Source organism: Taurulus bubalis (genome assembly GCF_910589615.1).
Source record: "Taurulus bubalis genome assembly, chromosome: 4".
NCBI lineage: Eukaryota > Metazoa > Chordata > Actinopteri > Perciformes > Cottidae > Taurulus > Taurulus bubalis.
In genome coordinates, this window is record NC_136592.1 from 29430254 (window position 1) to 29451075 (window position 20822).

General features: G+C 40.8%; 3 protein-coding genes across 3 annotated transcripts; 1 reads left to right on the forward strand and 2 right to left on the reverse strand.

Annotated features, from left to right (window-relative positions):
• Positions 1-326: 326 nt before the first annotated feature.
• On the reverse strand, positions 327-6940 carry spint1a (serine peptidase inhibitor, Kunitz type 1 a). The gene is made up of 10 exons (XM_079216965.1): positions 6379-6940; positions 5667-5824; positions 5331-5472; positions 3356-3523; positions 2994-3041; positions 2753-2884; positions 2561-2611; positions 2244-2414; positions 1604-1663; positions 327-1368 (listed from the first exon to the last, which is right to left on the reverse strand). Exons 1-10 carry the CDS (start codon positions 6785-6787, stop codon positions 1184-1186), a joined length of 1524 nt encoding a protein of 507 aa, XP_079073091.1. The 5' UTR covers positions 6788-6940; the 3' UTR covers positions 327-1183.
• A 2646-nt stretch (positions 6941-9586) lies between these two features.
• ppp1r14d (protein phosphatase 1 regulatory inhibitor subunit 14D) lies at positions 9587-17664 on the forward strand. The gene is made up of 4 exons (XM_079216969.1): positions 9587-9929; positions 15281-15361; positions 15673-15705; positions 15815-17664. The coding sequence occupies exons 1-4, from the start codon at positions 9750-9752 to the stop codon at positions 15881-15883; spliced, it is 363 nt and encodes a 120-aa protein (XP_079073095.1). The 5' UTR covers positions 9587-9749; the 3' UTR covers positions 15884-17664.
• A 92-nt stretch (positions 17665-17756) lies between these two features.
• Positions 17757-20547, reverse strand: zfyve19 (zinc finger, FYVE domain containing 19). The gene is made up of 11 exons (XM_079216967.1): positions 20427-20547; positions 20188-20309; positions 20056-20109; positions 19804-19970; positions 19548-19690; positions 19286-19394; positions 18905-19123; positions 18676-18752; positions 18378-18479; positions 18118-18281; positions 17757-17884 (listed from the first exon to the last, which is right to left on the reverse strand). The coding sequence occupies exons 1-11, from the start codon at positions 20478-20480 to the stop codon at positions 17806-17808; spliced, it is 1290 nt and encodes a 429-aa protein (XP_079073093.1). The 5' UTR covers positions 20481-20547; the 3' UTR covers positions 17757-17805.
• Positions 20548-20822: the final 275 nt, after the last annotated feature.

Here is a 20822-nt window from a genome sequence, read left to right on the forward strand (position 1 = left end):
GTGCAGCTTTATTTCCTTAAAGCTGCTCTATACTAATGATTACAATAAAGACGTGGATTTCAAAATAAAATAAATAAAGTTTGTGGAGCCCATATTAAACTGATTTAGCTGCACAGTGCTGCCGAGTTAAATATATAATAAAATGTCGCCACCTGTTGGTAATAAAGAGCAATGTCTCTGGAGTATACATCTAAAGGACAGTAATGTTATGTACAATACAATATTCTGTAAGAGCTTCATCTGAAAAGTTAAAAATACAACCAGTATTATAGGACCTATGATGGGCTTGAATAGAACCTGTGTTACAGACAAAAACACTCTGAGTATATTTTGATTGAATATATTTATTTAGTATGAACAATATGATACTGCTAAAGTCACAGAAACATTTATCATTTATTTGTACAATAACACAGGTAGGAGGCTTTTTAAAGGAATTATAAAGCATTATTTGGTGTCAGCATTATGCTTGTTCTAAAAACATGTCTGAAAAATCAGACAAAAAAACTCAAGTAAAATATGACTTTCTTAAAATTCTAAGATTATGTACAACATTATGCATGTATGTGTAACCCAATGTAACAGTGGTTTCTAAACCGGTGAAGAAGCTGGCGGGACAGGATTTGGGGAAGTTTAAGGGATCTCCATATAACATTACATAGACAAAGATTCCCAGAGCTCTTAAAGGGACGCACAGGAATCTAAACTCTTACTTAAAAGTAACGGACCAATGTGGACCTAGTGACAATTCAGGATCTGACTTTATTTCAAAAAGAGCTGTTCACTAAGAACAATCAGATTGTTTAAAACGGAAGCAAATACAACAAAGTAGAACATATTTAGGAATTTAACCTGATTCTATGATATCCAGTGGCAATCTACATCCAAACTAAAGACACTCCTTCACTGTTAACCTGAGTACAAACTGATATCCAACAATTCATTTTAACAGGCCACTGCATTTAAAAAATCAAGCTAAAAGTCAAAATATAACATCACATTTCATCATCACTGAAGACATTCTGCCTTCTATGTACATCACCCATAAAAAAGACAAAATAAAAACATATCCCCTTCTGCATTCAAACTCAGTCAATGGACATTGTTTCAGAGTACAACAACTGTGTCCAGCAACCAGTATAATTCACAACCGCGATGGGGGTCAAAGGTGAGGACTGAAGGATCAGATGGGCTTGGTGGTGCTGTTGTAGACCAGGCGCTCTCTGTCCTCCAGGTTGACTGGGACCGTGTTGACGGGCACACGGTGGTGCTGTGAAGACTTCTTCCTGCCTTTCATGAGGCAGTACACCAGGAGGCACAGTAAGACGAAGATAGCCACACCCAGGAGGGCCGCTATAGCGATAATACCTGTTAAATACATTAAAACACATTTTAAAAAAGGCATTTAAGAACACCACATGGAAATAAATTGTGCTCTCAGAAACTGGAGAAGTGCACTAGAGGAGACTGCAGCGTTGACAATATTACTGAATAGCAAGAAAAAGGAAGTAAAAGCTGATGGGGCTGCATTTATTTTTTTATTAGGCAAGTATTATTAGAGCTTCCTATTTAATCTAGAATGAAACAATAAAGGAAAACATACCCGTGTGGCTTTCAGCAATTCTGTTTTGAAATCCCTTCTCTCTTGCAAACACATCCTTTTCTGAAATAAAGAAAAAAGACAGGATATGGATTTGACTTCTTATGTTGTAGATGACAAACAAAACCTGAAAAAAAGTTTCTTAATAAACAGAAATCTGGAGTCTGCTATGAGGGGAAATAATACAGTCAGTAACATTGTTGGCCACCTGAGGGCAGCAGAAACAAGCCGTGAACACAACGCTGCCTCTCTTGTCAAAGAGTACTCCAGCAATGTTGCATTATAATCCAAAACATTGTCGAATTTACAGTGCACAGTTAAAAACAACAAGAAAATATGCAATAGGAAAATTCAGGCAGCTTTGCCATATCATCTCTTTAAAGTAACATCAGCAAAAAGAAAAGAAAAAAAGAGTAATTATAAACACATTTTAAAATGTTGTAGTAGTTTCTTTCAGTTTTGAGTATTAACTATAGTAGCAAAACTTTCTGATAAATTAAAAAATTCTCAGTTTTCATTTGTATTTGAGTAAATTATGCGATCTTCATGTGCTTACACGATGTATATCTTAAATTGTACAAAAAGGATGTTAATTTACCCGCATGCATTTATCAGTGAAATCTTAATGTTAGGAACAACCCACCTGTTACGTCACGGCAAAATCTAAGACAGGTCTCCTTAGAGTCAAATCTGTTCTCATTTCCTTGGCAGCCACCGTAGTTGAAGCGGAAGCAGCTCTCTTGGAGGGGATCGTAGTACCACTTGGTTAGACTGTCCCTGCAGTTTCCAGTGTCAGGAAGCTCTGTGCAGCGCACTGTGAACAACAACAAAAGGGCAGGACAGGTGAGATTGTAGGTAGAGTATTAACAGATGGCAAAGGTATAAAATAACAACAAATCCTAAGTGACAAAAACCCTCATGCCCAAAGATTTGGAAACAACAAAAAAAGAAAAAAATAACCTTTTTGTTCATTCACTGGAATCTGCAGCAGAAGCCGAAAATTCTCATCCACTAATAAACAGACAGGACATAACTCAAGTTAGCATGTCTTTTATGGAGACCTTTCTTTCATTTAATTTGTTTATCATTGCTGGTTTATATTTCCATGAGCCTGTATGGAAATGAAGCCTAGTTTGCATAGTCACTGCTCACATTCATTGCATTTCTGCTCATCGGAGCCGTCGCTACACTGTGGAATCAAGTCACACTCCAGACCCCGAGGCAAACAGCAGTCGTTTGCACAGGTGAATTCCTCCTTTGTACACGCGGCACCGCATTTTTCTACTGTGGCACACAAACACAGCGGTAATTGTCACCTTTGTAATATCAACTGATAAATGGGAGTAGAGGAAAATTGTGTCAGAAGGTAAAATACATGGCAGAGTTCACCTACCGTGAGGCTCAGGAATTGGCAAACCTCTGCCTGATTTACCATTTTTTTCTGAAAGAAAAACAAAATTTGATTAAAATCCAATCACTTAGATAAAATGAAATGAAGACTCAAGGAAGCTACTGGCATAGTGAAGAGGTGCTGCTTTGTTCAGATTGAACCACGTTCATTAGAGAGATCTTGTTGCCTTTGGAAAGAGCCAGGCTCATTGCACAATGTCAAACTTTTCCTGGTCATTTATTTTTGCCATTCCAGCTAATGTTTCACTGGCCACTCCCTTTCCTTCATATCTAATGTCATTGGTGTGAAAAAAAAAACCGCAAAACCGGAGGTAAGTCAAGTATAAAAGCTCATGGCACAGATACCTGAGCCGTAGCAGGCGTTGGTGCACTCGTCCTTGCTGAGATAGTTGTTGAGATTCTCCCTGCAGCCCCCAAACGTGAACTCCTCACACTTCTCTGAGGCAGCATTGTAATGCCAGCGAGGGAAGGCGCCGCGGCACGGCCCGATCTTCATCGGAGACATACAGTGGTCTGGCGGCACACAAAATAAAGGATTAGGTTTGATTCACAATGGTCACATGACAAAGTAAAAAGTCCACCACTGAGTTAATGATTTAATTCCCCTCCACACACTGTGATGTTTCATACATGGTTTGGTTAGCGGAGCAACAACTACGCGTCAGTGGGCTAGCTGATGGCAAAATATAGTTAGAAATTATCAAAGCTGTCTTATGTACTTCAGCACAGTAATTACCCCAAAGGCTGGAGAATACTGATGTATTGTTTATGATGACTACGTGAGACGCATTACAGTGTAACACTTGTAATGGTCTCATAGTCGACACCACTTCCTACTTTTGGTGTCTGTCTCATTTGCAGACACACACATAATTACACATGCAGCTGTCTTTGATAGAGAAGTGCAGAAAAATAGTTGCTTTGTTTCCACAGACAGAGGTTAGAGAAGGCGATGCAAATAGTCTGTGGTCTAAAATACATATTCTATGTATGACTAGACTGCTCATGAACACCACAGTCATTTAAAGACATTACATGCTGACTGCAGAATGAAAACAGGAACTGTTAGGTACACCTTCATGACCAAGTTCTCAAGTCATCTTGTCTGACTGTCATTCATGAATGGGGTTAGTTTCTAGTCGAACCATTCATTCAGTATTGTGGTGTAAATGTGGCAGCATTTACATGTAGTCTCTGCCATGCATATTCCACAGGAGCACATTCCTCACACTATTCAGGACACAAGCTGTTAATCAGTAGCTGAGCCACGGAAAGGTTGAAAAGGTTTTCTTGTCCTTCAGTCAATCAACCAACAAGCTGCAAATAAACAGCCACACGTTTAGAATGAGAAATCTTGTAATAAACACAGCGAAGGATTACACAGTGGTGTCTGAAATGTTGTTTCACCCAAGCTCAAACCAGACAGACAGGTTTCATTGAGTTGGGGGTGGAGAGAGTGGGATGATACCAGGAGAGCAGTAAAAGCCAACTGCACTACTCACTTCCGTTTTCGGGAGACACTAAATGTGCCAAGAGAGCTTCACCGCAGCCTTCTACGTGGTGTTTAAAGGGAAGCGACACGGATGACAAAAAGAGATGGCTTTCACCAAAATGCCTTTCCAAAACATAGATGGCTTTGTTCCATATTGGTGTGGTTCAGTTTCAGTTTTCCCCCTAAAAAGAGACTAATCTGGTCTAATCTTCTCACAACATCACGCTGTTTCGTCATTCGTTTCCACAGGAATTAGGTGAGCGTGCCATGACATGTCTGATCAGCAACTACCAGGAACAAACAATGGATTGAGTTCCTTTGAAAAACACTAACTCCTAAAACTACCAAAGAAACAACATCAGCAATGATATAACACCAGTCACAACCTCTTCCCAAACGTAAGATTTTTTGATTGTGTTAAAAAGAAGAAGAAAAAAATCAGTATATCAATAATTTGACTAAAATATCAAAAGGTTTATGGAATTTTACAATGTATATTAAAAAATGCACGCACCTTGTTCCAACATTGAATACAATGCAGGTGACGCAGAGTACGCCAAAAGACGGGGGAACAAATACAGTGGACACATGACTCATGTTTACTGATGAAACTTTACCCCATGTGAGTATATATTATAGAAACTATGAAAGCTAAAAAGGCAGACTATTCTGATATTAGATGTGATTTATAAACCAAGGCTTGCAGTGGAGTGGGATACTAATATAATGCAAATTTTGGCACATGCATTCTAAGAAAACGTGATTAAAACAGATGTCCTGAATGAATGAATGTGTTCAGATCGTGCTGAGCTCGGTCTAGATACTCACGCTCAGACTGCTCCGGAGTCAGGACCAGCACGGTGACCTTGGTAGAGTCTGACTGGCCGATGGCATCTGTGACTTTGAGCTGGAACTTGTACACCCCAGATGTCAGATTGGACACCATAATCTGGTCCTTAAAACTGGTTTTCTAGACGCCATGGACAGACAGGGTTTTCTTATTATCCACTAATGTTGACTTTCAATTTAGTGACAGGCACAAATAAATAACATTACAGTGGACATTTAAAAAGGAATATCAGACACACTGAACAGTTCAAGAGGATGTCACACTCTTACAAAGGATTTAGGAGATCAGGTTTGCGTTACGGTGCGTTTACTCACCTCAATGACAGCATACGGATAACTGGTGAGCATTTGCCACTGGTAAGACACGATCGCCTGGTCATCTTTGCTCCCTATGCCGTTCAATGTCACGGTATCCTGAGGCTGGACCACACGGTCCTGGCCTCCAAATGCCACTGGGGGACGGTCAACGTCATCTGGATAGGGACCATGGGACAGGTGAGCAACAACGACAGATCCAAATCAGAAACCGTTTATTTGCCAGGAATGTTTACACAAACGAGGATTTTTTCTAGGCGGAAGGTGCATACATTAGACATGAGACATTGGAGTCACACCTGGACTTACAGAGGAAACCGGAATCTGTATAGGGGCCATAATGATCTGGCGTGTGTGCACATGTATATTGAGGGTTTCTGCCATGAGCCTGTGGCCTCACATATACACATGACAAACTTAGAAAAACGTTTTGAAGAAATTATTTGAGCCCTTGATTTAATTTCCCTGAGTAAATAAGACCTATAGAACCTGTAGAAGGTCAACTTACACATTACAGGTAGTTATTTTGTAGATGTAAGCTCAAAAGGAAGAATGCAGGACATAATGACTATTTTCAACACACTGTATGCTCCCTTTCATTATGCAAGGGCCCCAAACTGTAACATTTATCTTGACATGGATATTTTTTAGAAGAAAGAAAGAAAAACACAGCTTCAATAATTAGAATGCGTTTCAAGAGTTGTCGTCTTACTTTCGGGAACATCCAGCTCGAGGTAGCTGTCATAAACCGAGTCCAGGATGTAGTTGACGTATCCCGTCTTCCTGACGAAGCGGCAGGCGTATTGCTTCTTATACAGACAATCGAAGAGGAAGCAGGACTTGACCGTGCCCTCCTCGGCTCCTCGCTCCATGAATGCGACATTACAATGCGGCTCCTTGCAGCAGGCGCTCACACAGTCCTTGTATCGGTCCAACTTCGGCGACGAAATGAACGTCGCTCCGTCTTTCACAGACTCGTCTGCGTCGAGGACAAAGTTGTCCCGACCTTTTTTGAATCGGGCTAAGCATATCTCACCAGTCTCCTGGCCACAGGTGGAGTCTAGCAGCACCAGGAGCAGGAGCGCACACGCGCCCCATTGTCCTCTGACGAGTGAATTCATTGTTTATGTCCTGGGAAGATTTCCACTAAAGTTAAAATCCAGAGATCCCCCCTTTTTTTTTTATACGACAGTAGCGTATACAAAGACCACTTGTCTGTTTTTTTTCCTATGAGTGTTTAGGCCGCAAAGGGTCAAAACACTGTGCGTCTTTCCTCAAATCAACCTTCAGCTCCTTACTTATCCACACAATGGTTCAAAACGTCCCCAAACGCTGTCCGGGCAGATGTGATCCTGTCCGACTCTGGAACTCACACGTTTGATGTCGACAAGAAGCCCTGAGCGATCGACGACATTGCCCAGGTGAATCACCTGAGAGATACAGGAAGTGAAATTCCACTCCTGAGATGCCACTCCCTTCTGGCTGTTCCCTGACGGGGCCTCCAAATAAAACACAGCAAGGACAGCGCTTTGTGAATGTAAATATGAAGCGCCACTGTTAACACACGGAGTAACTTACAACTGGGGGAGATGGCCTTTTATGAAAGGGGAACAGCTTTCACACACCACTTCCTTTTCGACAGAATATGTATATGTATAGGCCGTATATGCTTTCCACCCCTTCTCTGGTACAAACTTACATTTCTTAAAGCACTCGAGGACCCTGGTTTTGTGTTATTTAAATTATTGATAACCTTTTTATTTTGTCCGTATTGTTATTGGTTTATCAGATACAAACGTTTTATTTGTGTACCCCAAACACTGGGTTATGTTTCATCTTTTTAGGGAGTGGACTGAAGGTAATTTACTACTAGAGCAATTCTGAGTTGTCTTTTGTCATAATGGAATTCCCCCATGAAAAAGTAATCCTTTAAAGTCCTAAGGAATTAGTACAATGTATGACACAACCAGCCGTCATACAGCTACTGGAGGAAAATTGAATATTTTACCCACTATAGATAATGACCACATAGTGTATATACTGAATTAAAAAGGCAAAATTAAGTGTAAATAAATTGATTATTTATTTTTAATGTGTAAAAATAATATAAATGATTCTATTTGTGAAATGAAATACAATCACAGCATAAACCATCAATAAGGTAAACAAGCATACAACCTGGTTTTCATATGAGCTGCGTTACACAAACAAATATGTCCAGTGGTCAGAAAGTGAGTCTTGTAAAAAAGTTCTTTTTAATCCAGAAGGTGGCAGTATGATCCCGTCTACAGTTGAGGAAGCAGCTGAGGGTGAACACTTCAAAATGTTGTTTTCTCAAAACATTGTAAAACATGCTTTTTGACAGATGTCTCATATACAGTATACTCACTAACACGACTTATGATGTACACTAGCACTGACCCCCAATCGCCTTTTAGCAATGGTAGTTGAACTGATGATTCATGCATTGAGTCATCCAATTACGGTATGTGATGAGTCATGAAGTCAATCCTTTAGACTGCAGGAAGCAGGAAATGGTTGCCAAAATTATGAAATGCAGCTGAATTGGTTTCAGAATTTTGACTCAAACATAATTCCAGGCATATTCAGTCAGCCGCAGGACAATTTATTAACATTTATTTTTTTAATGTTAGCACCCTGTCAATGAGATCTTACATCATAAAAGAGAAAAGGTCAAGCTCATTCACATCTCTCCCACATAGAAAGCTCCACCTGTCCAGGTACAGAGTGAGAAGACCTGACACAGGTCTCTCAGTGTATGTCCCCCTTTTTATTTTTTTTTAGACAACCCGGCCGTACAGAGCCAAGCAGCATAAGACGAGATGAATGAATTTGCTTATCTGGAAAGGTGAGCTTCTAGAAGCACTCAATAATTCAGTGTTTGTAACAGACGGTGCATCAGTGGATGAACACGCGCAGGTACGGCTGATTGATAGTCCCTGCCAAAACAAAAAAACTGAACCCCATTATTCATATCGTAATAGGATCTGTGGAAACTCTACAGCCCATTGTCTCCATGGTCTCACCGCTAATAATTTGGCACCTGAAGGTACAACTATGAATTTTTGACCGTGGGTATGTGCTGCTGCTGGTATTTGACTTCACAAACAATGATGGTTTCAGGACTTTTCTTTTTACATTTGCCTTCTAGACAACCATACATAGTGCTTTCCTACTCATCCATTATTTATGGGTGCGTAACCGAGGATGCCAATTTGACTTCAAGGCTTATTAAACGTACACCTGATAATGCCTGTTATAAAGGGCAAGACAGCTATCACACTAGAGGAACCCTGGCTCACCTGTCAGGGGGACCCAGCCTTTGTTGGAAGTGTTTGCAAACACAAGAGCCAATAACCAAACCCTTTTGACTTTGTGGGGAGACAAATACTTTGAATACTCTTACTGAGTGTTAGGAGATGTGTGTTGGTACATAGATGTTTCTGATGATAGATGTATCTACAAATCATAGAATCAGAGATAAAAGAACACAACTATTTCTATATATTGTGATGTCAGTAACACATGCAACATATCAGCCAGAGTGACACGCCTAACTTGATTGTTGTGGATGCCCTCTCACCCTTTCTCCAGATTTTATTGCTGCAATTGAACTGTGCTCTCTCGCTGAGAAAGAGAGTAAAAAGCAAACACCCACCATACAAAGTGCATGTGCACACACTCAAATGCGTGCACATACTCTCACACACGCACAAAAGCATATCTCATTACCATCCTCCTGATAGTGCAGCTAGTGGGTGTTGCAAGAGGAGGAGGGAAGGAGAGCAAGACAGTGAGCCTCAGAGAGAGAGAGAGAGAGAGAGAGAGAGAGAGAGAGAGAGAGAGAGAGGACAGACAGAGAGCCAGAGCCAGCTTTACAGAGAGGGAGAGCACGAACACTCAACAAGATAATAGGAGATACGCGTGGGAACCGCAACACAGAGAGCAGGGTGTGCAAAGCGAACGTGTCCGAGCCTGTGGGTCTGTATCTGTGTGTGTGTGTGTGTGTGTGTGTGTGTGAGCTCGGTGTGTTTCCACGGTTCCCCTGAGGCCGTGGCAGCCATGGCGTCAGATCCCAGCACCCAGTCCAGGGTGATGTTCCAGGCAACGGACAAAACAGAGGTGCCGGCGCACCGCAAGCTGGGCAAACTGACAGTCAAATACAACCGCAAGGACCTGCAGAGGAGGCTGGACATCGAGGAGTGGATCGACGGGCAGCTGCACCTGCTGTTTGACTGTGAGGTAGGGTAGGGCTTGCTCACACACACACACACACACACACACACACACTCAGATGCACACACACACACACACACACACACACACACACACACACACACATTCAGATGCACATCGTGTTGGGTGCCTAAGGATGAGGTGAGGGAAAGGAGCAAGGGTGGCACTGAGCCGCTCATTGGGGCCTGTGGGGGACTATTCGTCATGTAGGAGAGATTACAGCGACCAAAAAGATGAGTGGAGGGAAAGTCGCTTTGCTTTATAGCTGCAATTTTGGCACTCAAGCCCTCATGTGTCATGAATCTGACTGCAGTATCAGCTCTGCGGTGGTTTACTATAGCAATAAGATATGATGTCAGATTTAAGTCATTAGAAAACACAGAGATCACTTTAAACACGGTTTAGATGAAGTGGCTTTTTCCACAGTGTGAAGTTGATTAGATTCAAGGATCAGTAACATCAGAAGTAAACAATATTAGGGATCAACAGAGCAAAAGCACAACAACAATATAATAACTCTGTGATAATGTAATAATAAAGTGCCGGAAGAAAGCATGAAAAATGAAAGGGTATTTTTATTTTGAAATGCACTTCAAATATATACACGATAGAAACTACATATATTGCGTTTATATAATTGATGATTATTTTATCACAGTGATTGGACATTGAAGAAACTTTTTTTTTTCTCCAAAAGTATTTAAGATTTGCAAGTCTGCATGTGTTATGTAGAATTAACAGATTTTATGTGGAAATGTGTGCTCATTATTTCAGTAGTGGGACTAATTAATGGCCCCATTGCATAGATGGTGTTTAATATGTGCAGGGGATTATATCGGGGCATCATTTATATCTCTCTCTCTCTCTCTCTCTCTCTCTCTCTCTCTCTCGCTCGCATCCCAACCTTCATAACTGCTCCTGTACGGTGGGATGCAATCCAATTATGTCAGAGGCTCCATATTGATTTGCTTGGCATCCTCTGAGGGGAAACCATGGCAACAGATGTCTCCTCGCCCACATGAGGCCGCATGGCACCGTGGAATTAGGGGTGTCTATTAAGGAGCATGAGCTTCCTCATGACGGTGCAGATCTGATGACAACACCGCCTTCGTTTCATGCCGGAGACGACAGAGACTAACTTGTTTAATTCTTGAACCACCAGAGACCCCTTGGCTGCAGACATCTGTAGCCACCTCTCTGTCTGGTGTCCCCTTACACTGCCAGGGGGTTTTGCATATGGCATATATGAATGCTGCAGTATGTGAGACTGCATCCACATCCATATGACTGGCTGGCTGACATGGAAGTACACAGAAAATCTATGTGACAGACAATTATCCTAGACCAGTAGATTATAAAGGTTAAGCCTGGCTGGGCACATTTTAATACACTTTAGCTGCAGCTGACTGCTATAGGCATATTTAATATTGTGCAACACTATTTCTCATCCCAATACCTACTTCATGAGCTTTATTCCAAGCGTTCTTCCCTGTGGTAATATATGATAATATGATTGTAAAGCAGAGGGTTGAATACATTACATTAATTGAAACCAGGACATGTGAAAACAGGTTTGAAGTTTTTCTTTGTGTACTTTTGGTCTTGTCTCAGAAACAGACTTTTATTATTTCACGTTTGCAGTAATTGGCTTTCATGTTCTGGTTGTAACATAATCTAATATCAGGATTAATTCACAGCGCAGACAACGGATGTGCACGTGCCATACTCAGCGGAATGATTGGATCTCAGTATGACTGATGAGATGATGAAAGATACAAATGCCTTTGATGCAATCATGATAGTGGTTGACATCTTGAATTGGATGTAAGAGAAGTTCCTCTTCTATTCAACTTTCCCAATTATAGTCTACATCCTCGCTATACGAACAGGGATGCTTTGCTCTCTAGTGAGATAGACTGGATATTTGCATAAGCCACTTGTCTGGAATCAGTCGTGGCTCGTCCATGTTCACTGGCGAGTGTCATGAATTTTGCATGGGCTCAAGGGAAGGTAACTCTGTTGCTTCTCCGAGTCTTCCGCGTGGAAGCATTTACCATCAGTCCCCTGTGTCACCACCTGAATTATTTAGCCGCATCTCTAATTCATAAAAGTGCTGCCTCGGTCTGGAGTGGCCGCTTTTGTTGCACACTTCACACCTTTTGAGAAATAATAAACTCAAAAAGAGGTGGGACAAACTGGTCTCACTTAGAGTTGAAAAAGTTGAGCAATGTTTGTGCCTATGACACTTAACTATCAGGACTTTTCACTGAATGTCCATTTTATATACATTTATAGACCGCAGGACAGTAAAATACATTTCTATTGACAACAAAATGAATGAATGTATTGTAAACTAAGATCATGTTTTAAGTTTTGAGTCTTAATTAGAAATTGGCCTGCTCTTTTAGTATATAACTGAACAACCGGATTTGTATCGTTACCCTCTGTTTTCCCTCTTTAAACTGTGACATCACTCAGTCTGTGAAGTTCCTGGGGATTTTGATCTGTGTGCGGCCCGTGCCTCTGGACGGAAAGGGTCTGATAAGTTAACATCCAAACAGCTACATTTCCTGGGCATGGTTTCCTTCACGTTATCATACCGAACACATGTGTGTGTAATGGAACCACGGATGTTTTGTTGGAGTATTTTCCAACGCCATAGGTCAACTAATATAATCTGTTAGAAAACTACATGACACTTGCTGTCTTCAACCTTCAAGGGAATAGTTTGAATAGTTCAATATTTTGAGAACTCACTTTTATCAGAATTTTATGGGAACATTATAGACTCTGTTCGTTGAATATGAAGCTACATCCAGCTGTTTAGCTTAGCCTATGTAGAGTGTGAGCATTTTCAGTTGTCTTCCTGATAATCATTTTATTATAATTTAAAATATGATATGTGCTAAGTGGAAATGCGGCCAGCTGGAAGTGATAGAGTGAAGAGGATATTCATCTTCTGAGTATTATTGGGATAACCTGCTCAATAGATGTTGGACTGGACATTGCACCTAACTTAACCTTTGACCTGGTGTTGGGTACTCATGGTCCTCATCATCCGTGAATATTTAGTATGTCCTTAAACGGCTATTCTGGCTTTCAGTCCGGTTTCCAATATGACTTGCAAAGGTCAGCCAGTTTTGACCTGAGGATTTCCCTAGCTGATGGGTCAGAGGGTCACTAAAATCATTGGGAACTATCTCTGGAGGCCATGCCATGATTATCAATACTCAATGCCATCACAGTCTTACTAGTTCAGAAATCTCTGGTTGAACGTGTTGCATGGGCTGACTGATCAGTATCGTTATCCTTTGGGCAATTTTAGTAAATATCATGTATATTTACAGCACTACCCTAACAAAATGATCAAATCCAATAGACAAAGACATACAAGTTACTGTTGAAATATAATAAATAAAACATGTTTAAAAAATGGATACAAACATTGATATGATCACTTACTGAAATGTGAGTTCCAAATAAAAGAAGTCATGATACGAAAAACCAGGTCACCTCATGATGATGATGAAACATCCCTGATTCCGAATCATAAATTCTAGCGGAGGGCATCTTATCTCCACAAAATCCAACTGCTTATCCAGAATGCATTTTAAAACTGCAATCCCAGAGGAACCACTTCGATGTTCATGAATTCTAACATTAGTGCCAACATTTACTTTAGCTTCAGTCCATTGCTTTTAAACTTCAAGAAGTGCTGCTGAGAGACTTCTACCCAGAGGCCTTATTAAAATGCTATTTTCCTCCTACGATGAAGATGAAAAACTGTGACTGCCTACAATATAAATGCTGAAAAGTTAGTAGAAGAGTCATCATATTTCTTCATGATGAATGTTCCTCTCATGGTATTCAGTGGTGCTCTGCATGGTCCTGCAGTCACAAGCAGACTGCGGGGGTGTAAGCTAAAAAAGGACTAGTTCAGAATTATATATACGTTATATGTACTGTACATTCATCACGTCATTTAAAGCAATTAATGGGAATATATTATTCATTCTTGTTCAGTGCAAATAAGTACTTATAAAATCAATCTATTATAGCGAATTTGGTTATCAACCAAAACATTTTCCAAAAGAAAGAAGGTAAGGAGAACAAGGCAATAATCAAAATAATTATTTACATTAATTAATTTACATGCCCAGCCTAACACAGTAAAACTGGTAAAGCAAAGTAAAAAAACAAACAGAAATGTACAACATGGACAAAACATCCAGACGTGTCGTGCCGACATCAGCAGAATCTCACAGGGTCCACACTGGCAGCTTGTATCAATTAGAGTGGGGCACAGGGGATTCTGAAGGTGGGCCCATCTACTTCACCACTCAGCATTTCCACATTGATTAGCTCTCTCCTCATCCAGAAAGCTGGACGAGCCCCATCCTCACCAGCCAGGAAAACTCACCAACCGGAAAATATTCCTCTTAAAAAGAGGCTCCACTTGTCAAAATTGAGTGTTCACCTGCTGACTCTAGATAAGTGTTAAGGATTCCTCCAGTGAGCACTGTTCTTTTCCTCTGAACATGTAGCTAAAAGGTGAGGATAAGCGCTTGTGATCATTTGATTACTTTGCTATATTGCTTTTTTTATAACTAACGACGCTGTGCCCTTTGTCTTTTTTTGCTAACTTTACATGAGGTTGGCATTAATCTTTCAATGTGCTGCCAACCATTGTTTAGTTAAGGCTCACTTTTTTTTTTTTGGATTTAGTTAGACCTCAAGTTCATATATTAGTCTGCCCTTCGGTTGGTATTTAAACTCACAATGTCGGACAACCTATCTGAAATGAATATATTCTTTGGAGAACATTTAAACTGGAAATAATGTCTCAGTAACGGCTGAGATAAATGCTGGCTGGGTAAACCATCCATAATGTCATATTGCAAGTATAGCCCCCTGGAGCCTTTTTGCCATCATGCCTCAGTGCTCTTCAGCGTTGCTTTTGTGTGCATCACATCATCCATCCTATCATTGTTATGAGAAATGATTATGGAAGAAAAGTGTTTATTCTTATTAAAACAATACAGCCGACACTAACTTGGGTGATCATCTACCTATAAATATAAGGGGGCAACTCTTGAAACCAGACAATACAACAACGTATACAGTAATGTGCTTCAATGAAATCCTTGCCATGTTGCATCACATCTTACACTTTCTTTTCCTTCTGAATGACTCTGCTCAGAGGTGTGTTAGTCTTACCACCTCCAGTAAAAGGATGGCAAGAGGCCCACTTCATTTAGTGTTGGCAAGAGCGTTTGTAGCATGCAGAAATACAAGTGTGGGCAATATAGTGACAGAGGAATACTGCCTTCAACATTTGTTTCTCACTGCTTTCACAGGAGGAAGAGATTCCAGAGTTAGAGATTGACATAGATGAGCTCCTGGAGTTGACAGATGAGGGTCAGAGAACACGCCTGCAGGTAAGATTGTGCAAATTAACGTAAAAACAATGACATGTTTAGTCACTCTTCGCATTCATTTATTGCTTCATGGAACTGGTACCCGGAACCGCAGTTCGTCAAACAGAGGACAATCCGAGTCCCAGGAATCCAACATTAAGTCCAAAGAGTTTGAACATTTCAACACCATACCTAACTATTTGCAATGTGGGCTAATAGTTTAACAAGCACTTGTCCCTTGCTGGAACACAGTGTTGCAATGTTTGCACTGAAAAAATAATGTCCAATGTTGTTAGTGAGCCTATATGTGCTTGTTTTCTTTTCTTTGTTAGGAGCTGTTGCAGGAATGCGGAAAGCCAAAAGAGGTGAGACAAAGACGCAAGCATATAAAGATTTCAGCTATTTAACAAAACATGTATTGCTTGCTTGTGTTGCAGTTTCTAGTCTGTAACAGTTACTCCATCTTCCCTTTAGGATTTTATCAACGCGCTGCTCTACAGGATAAAGGGTCTACGCAAAATGTCAGGTCCCTTGAAGAAATAAATAGGTCAAATAAAGAAATGAGACAATGTGGAGCCTCTTATCTCCCATGCATTAGGTGTAACATGTGAGTGGGACTCTTCCTGCCCTCTGCACCCCCTCTCGGGTCAGCATCACTCTTAACACCAGGGCAGTCGGCTTTTGAATGGATTTTTTGTATTATTATTTCACTTTAATTGACCGACTGCTACAACATTTGGTCTCCCATAGCACATACCATTAATGCAAACATGTGATAAAAGTTGTACTATTACTCAGACGGACTGCTTTTTTGTGTAAGACTGTACATTTTTGGTTGCCTATTTATGTACATAAATATTTTTGTTCTGATAACAGTGTTGTATGTCAAAATAAAATGGAACATTTTCAAGATACGGCTGTTGATCAAAAGGGTAACATCGGATTCTCAACAAAGTGAGCGACCCACATTGTGGTATCATCAGGTATTATTCATTCCACACATACAAATAAATATTGACATGTCCGTTACACCCATAAATTTAGAATACAAATTAAACTGTTCCCATGGTTGGCCTTTATTGCGGATTTAAAACACTTATTTGCCTTTAAATAACGATTATGTCCAACTGCCCAGAGACAACGGAGACTTAACTGTAACTGCTTTCAGCATGTCATTCCCAGAATATAAACTTCCGTTTTCCAGCATAAATCTTTCAACAGAGGGATGGAAACAAAAGAGACGTTGACATGTCAAATCTAGGAGTAAACACAGTGAAATCGGCAGCAGGAAGGTACATTAAGTATGCATCCATTATCCTCCTCCATTTCCTGTCTGTAGTGCGTGTATGACATGGCCAGACAAGCCAAACACAGTAACGGCCTCCATGCAAACCTTAATGGAGCAAAGCCCCAGAGGAAAGTGTAATTATGGTTTCTCCTCCGTTAGCTTGACAGTAATGCAGTCTGATGAAACTGCACTCCGGCCATGTCTCTGTCATACACAGAGGGTCTTTCGGCTGAGGACTGCATTACACTAATTTGCTTGGTTTGCCCCCACATCCGCTCTCGCTTCTCTGACACGGAGGACGTCTACTGTATAGTGTAAGACCGCAAGTGATGATATCAGGGATTCAGGGTTCAAAATATAACCCCAAAAATGTGTGACATAGCCCCTGACACATTCGTATCCTTCATAATGGAATTGCACATAAGGACAAGAAAGGCAACAATCATGTCACACTTGCAGCTAAACATAGATTACATGAGTGACTGCCAAAAGAAAACAAAGCCCTCAGTAATCCTTTTACACCGACTCCTCTGTACTTAATCAGTCCAGAGATGACAGTAGTCTGGGATTGTACATCATACCAGATGAGCTTGTGATGTGGCTGCTTTCTGTGTGTGCTGTGTTTTTTATCAAATGCAAAGTGCGTCTCTAAGATGAGCCTTTGGGCAGTAGAACAAGTGATGAAAGAAAACACTTAAAGCTTATTTTTGTTTAAACAGTTTAAAACATTTTGTATGCAGAAGCTGTGCAGTTTTGCTAAAATGCCATAACAGCATGAAATAGGAGGTTTCTTTTTCTTCATATTATACATATTGCATTAGATTAAAGTGTACTTCTATTTGTAGGCTTTGCTTAGCCAGAAATGTTACCCCTTGTTTTTATTGGTTCAGTTCATTTAGATCCCTGTTAGCAATTACAGAAAGAAGATGCTGCTTTTTCTGGGCTCTACGCAGACACATGATTAAAGCCACTTTGGGCAGATTGGATAAGACAAGATCAGGTTAAAATGATTAAATCTTCTAAGATACTGTTTAAATCTGTACTGTTTAGATATGTTTGAATCTTCTAAGATACTGTTTTATTATACAATAATAGGTCACTTAAGTCTAAAGCACAAGTCTAACAGTGATGACTGACCAGAGCCTGATAAGGCAAACACCAATAGCACATCTCACTATCAAGTCTTCCTCTTCTTCTTTGGCGCCGTGTAGTTAGTGGTGCGATGCTCCTTCCTGTCATATTTATCATGGCCTTCCCTGGGGAGATCATGGAGAGTGGATTGATAATTCATCACAATAAATACTTTATGTCCATGCTGCTCAACAGTATGGCAACAGACTGGCTAGAATCTATCTGGGTCATTGTATGCATTCCAAATCCTTGCTGTCTTTCTTGGGCATCAGAGCAAAGATTTCCATGCAACATTTTACTATGAGGCCAAAACCAGAATTTCTAATGCTCTTCTTAAAATAAATGTCTGTTAAGCTACCTGAAGCAGCGGTTGCAGTATAAATCTCCATCACAGGTGTGACAGCGAATAGTGGCATCATGGTTACAGATGCAGCACCATGGAAGCTCCTCCTCATCACTGTCTGATGGCTGATGTGCAACAGCAGCGGTTGAAATCCTACTCTTGGGTCCTGGAGCCTGGGTCTGCAAAAGAGACATCAGATCAACAAGGGATTAAATGTTATTCTCTCTAACAACTTGAAAATGTTATGAATTTGTATTTTGCCATTTGCTTAGTACCGGTTTCTTTGACTGTTTTTTCATTTCTGTGTTCTTTGGCCCACTGTGTTCTAAAGGTATGTTGTAGCCACTTGCGCCATCCAGTGCAGCTTCTTCGGAGAGCTGGAACAAAAAAAAAATCAGAAATTCAAAACATGTCCTCAAATTCTCATTACAAATTCTCAAAATGGCAAAATAGCAGCCCCTTGTGGCCAACAAAACTGATCCAGGTCAATGACATGCACTCATAGTAACACGTTATCAGGTCAAATGTAATAAAATCTACATTACAGTATACAATTTGCCTTAAGCCCCAGACCTGTTTTAACACTCTCTTCACAGCTTCTTCCTCAGTCTCCTCCTCACTGTCAGGATGCTGAAAGTCCTCCATAGTAACTAGAAGTGGTATGACAAATACAATAATGACAAACACTCTTCTGTCATAGCCACAATGTTTACATTTGCAGATCTTGACATTCCGATGTGAAATTAAGGATCACCAATAAGGTTAAGAAAGTGGTACAACATGATATTTGTGTGTTACGTACCTTTGTCTGGGTCCTGCCCCTTCAGCTGCGCCATCCTCTTGGCCATGTCCAGGATCTGATCCTGGGAATGGCGCTCCTTCCTCAGCTCCTCCATGGCCTCCTCCATGACTCGAGCCTTCTCAGCCTCCAGCTTCTTGTCTCCCTCCTGGTTCTCCTCCAAATTCTCATCCAATGTTCCCCCCTCCCCCTTGTTTAGATCATTCATACGGCCATCTACACCTGCAGAGGGATCAATAGGTCTGAGCATATTTGTAGCTGAAGTCAGCTTTTGTTGTCAGAATGTAGTTGTGATATAATTATAATGACTGCAGAAATATATTAAATGACAGCATCATTATTTATTAATTGAAAACAGGAGAGAACGATGAGATGAATAATTACTGCATTCAGGATTTGATTGCTGATCATCTATGGTAACTTCCTCGGACATCTGAGTAATCAGATCATTGGCTTGTTCAGTCTGAGTCCTGTTATCTGGGGGCTGGTGCACCTGCACAGATGAGCAAGCACAAACTGGTAAGCAATCATCGAAAACTATTCAGCATGCAAGTCCCTCTAAATAGCATTAAGTAAGTTAAGCTGTCCTTGAGCCAAACTGTAAGGCCCAAGATTGTAATAGCAAGTGGGAAGAGGTTTAGCTCACAGGTGTAGGAGCTTGAGATGATGGAGTCTGACCCCGTAGAACTGCCAGGCGGTCCTCCATTTCTCCTAAAGAAGGCACTGGCCGGCTGGGAGTTTTCAAAGCCGCAAGGCGAGACTCTAGGTCTTTCTCAGAGGGGATGGACTCTGTAGAAAATGTAAAAAGCTTACAACAGCTTATGCAAAGGCAAAATATATAATTATCACCGTGTGTCAGATTCAAGCAAAATGGTAGCTACTTAAAATCTAATTTTCATTACTTGGTGCAGCATCCTCCTTCAGCTTTTGAAGTCTTTCAGCAATAGCCTGATCTTCTTTACACAGGCCTCTGGTTGGTAGATGGCCTGCTTTACTGTTTCTACTGCCTCCTTGTGCTGGAGGCTGTGTCGACTGTCCCTGCTGTTTGGCCTCAAGTGCAGCAACCCGTCTATGGAAGAAACATGAATGTTTAAATATCAAGAAACTGTTGTTGACAAAGTATAATTTCTTTCTAAATTTGATCATATACCAACTTTTTGTAATTTTCAGGAGGAGACCATTTTCCAGCATTGTTTGGAGATTCTCCACTAAAAGTGAAGAAATGTAAATGAGCAACAGCGTTCACTTTGACTAATTTATATCATATTGCACGGTTTGACCTTTACCTTGTCAGATTCCCATGACACTGCTTACAGACCTTCTGCTGTGTGTTGCCACTGCGAGGCACCACAGCACTGAAAGTCAAACAACTGGAGCAGAAGGAGCGGCCGCAGCTCTTACAGCCCAGCTGTGAGGGTATTGCAACGTAAATCACACAGTTTACTTTCCTTACTATGTTTAAGATGTATAACTATGAATACATATGAATATGCTATGCTATTAGTATAAGCCAGGAAGGTCTTACCTCCTTCTTGAACAGACTGAACTTTGATGCACAACAATAACAACGGTTGTCCATGTCGCCACGTGTAGATAACCATGAGCCAGGCAATTTAAAGTTGGCTGGTATTTCTCTAGCTGGTAAATATGTGAAGAAAACGGACTATATTAACAATAATTCCGCTGCTAGCTACCCATTTTCAACCTTTCAACGTTGCTGTAATCAAAACAGGAACAATTCCGGAAGTCGCGATGTGACGTCCATCTACGGTTTCCGGTTTCTGGCTCCTCCAATTAGCTTTCTCTAAACTGTCTCGCGGTCCTCGTTTGAAACACCGAAGCAACGCTGAACAGTGTTGTTGCTGTTACAACGATATAACGTGAGCTGTAACGAAAACAGTCTGGACAGAGACACGGGAGC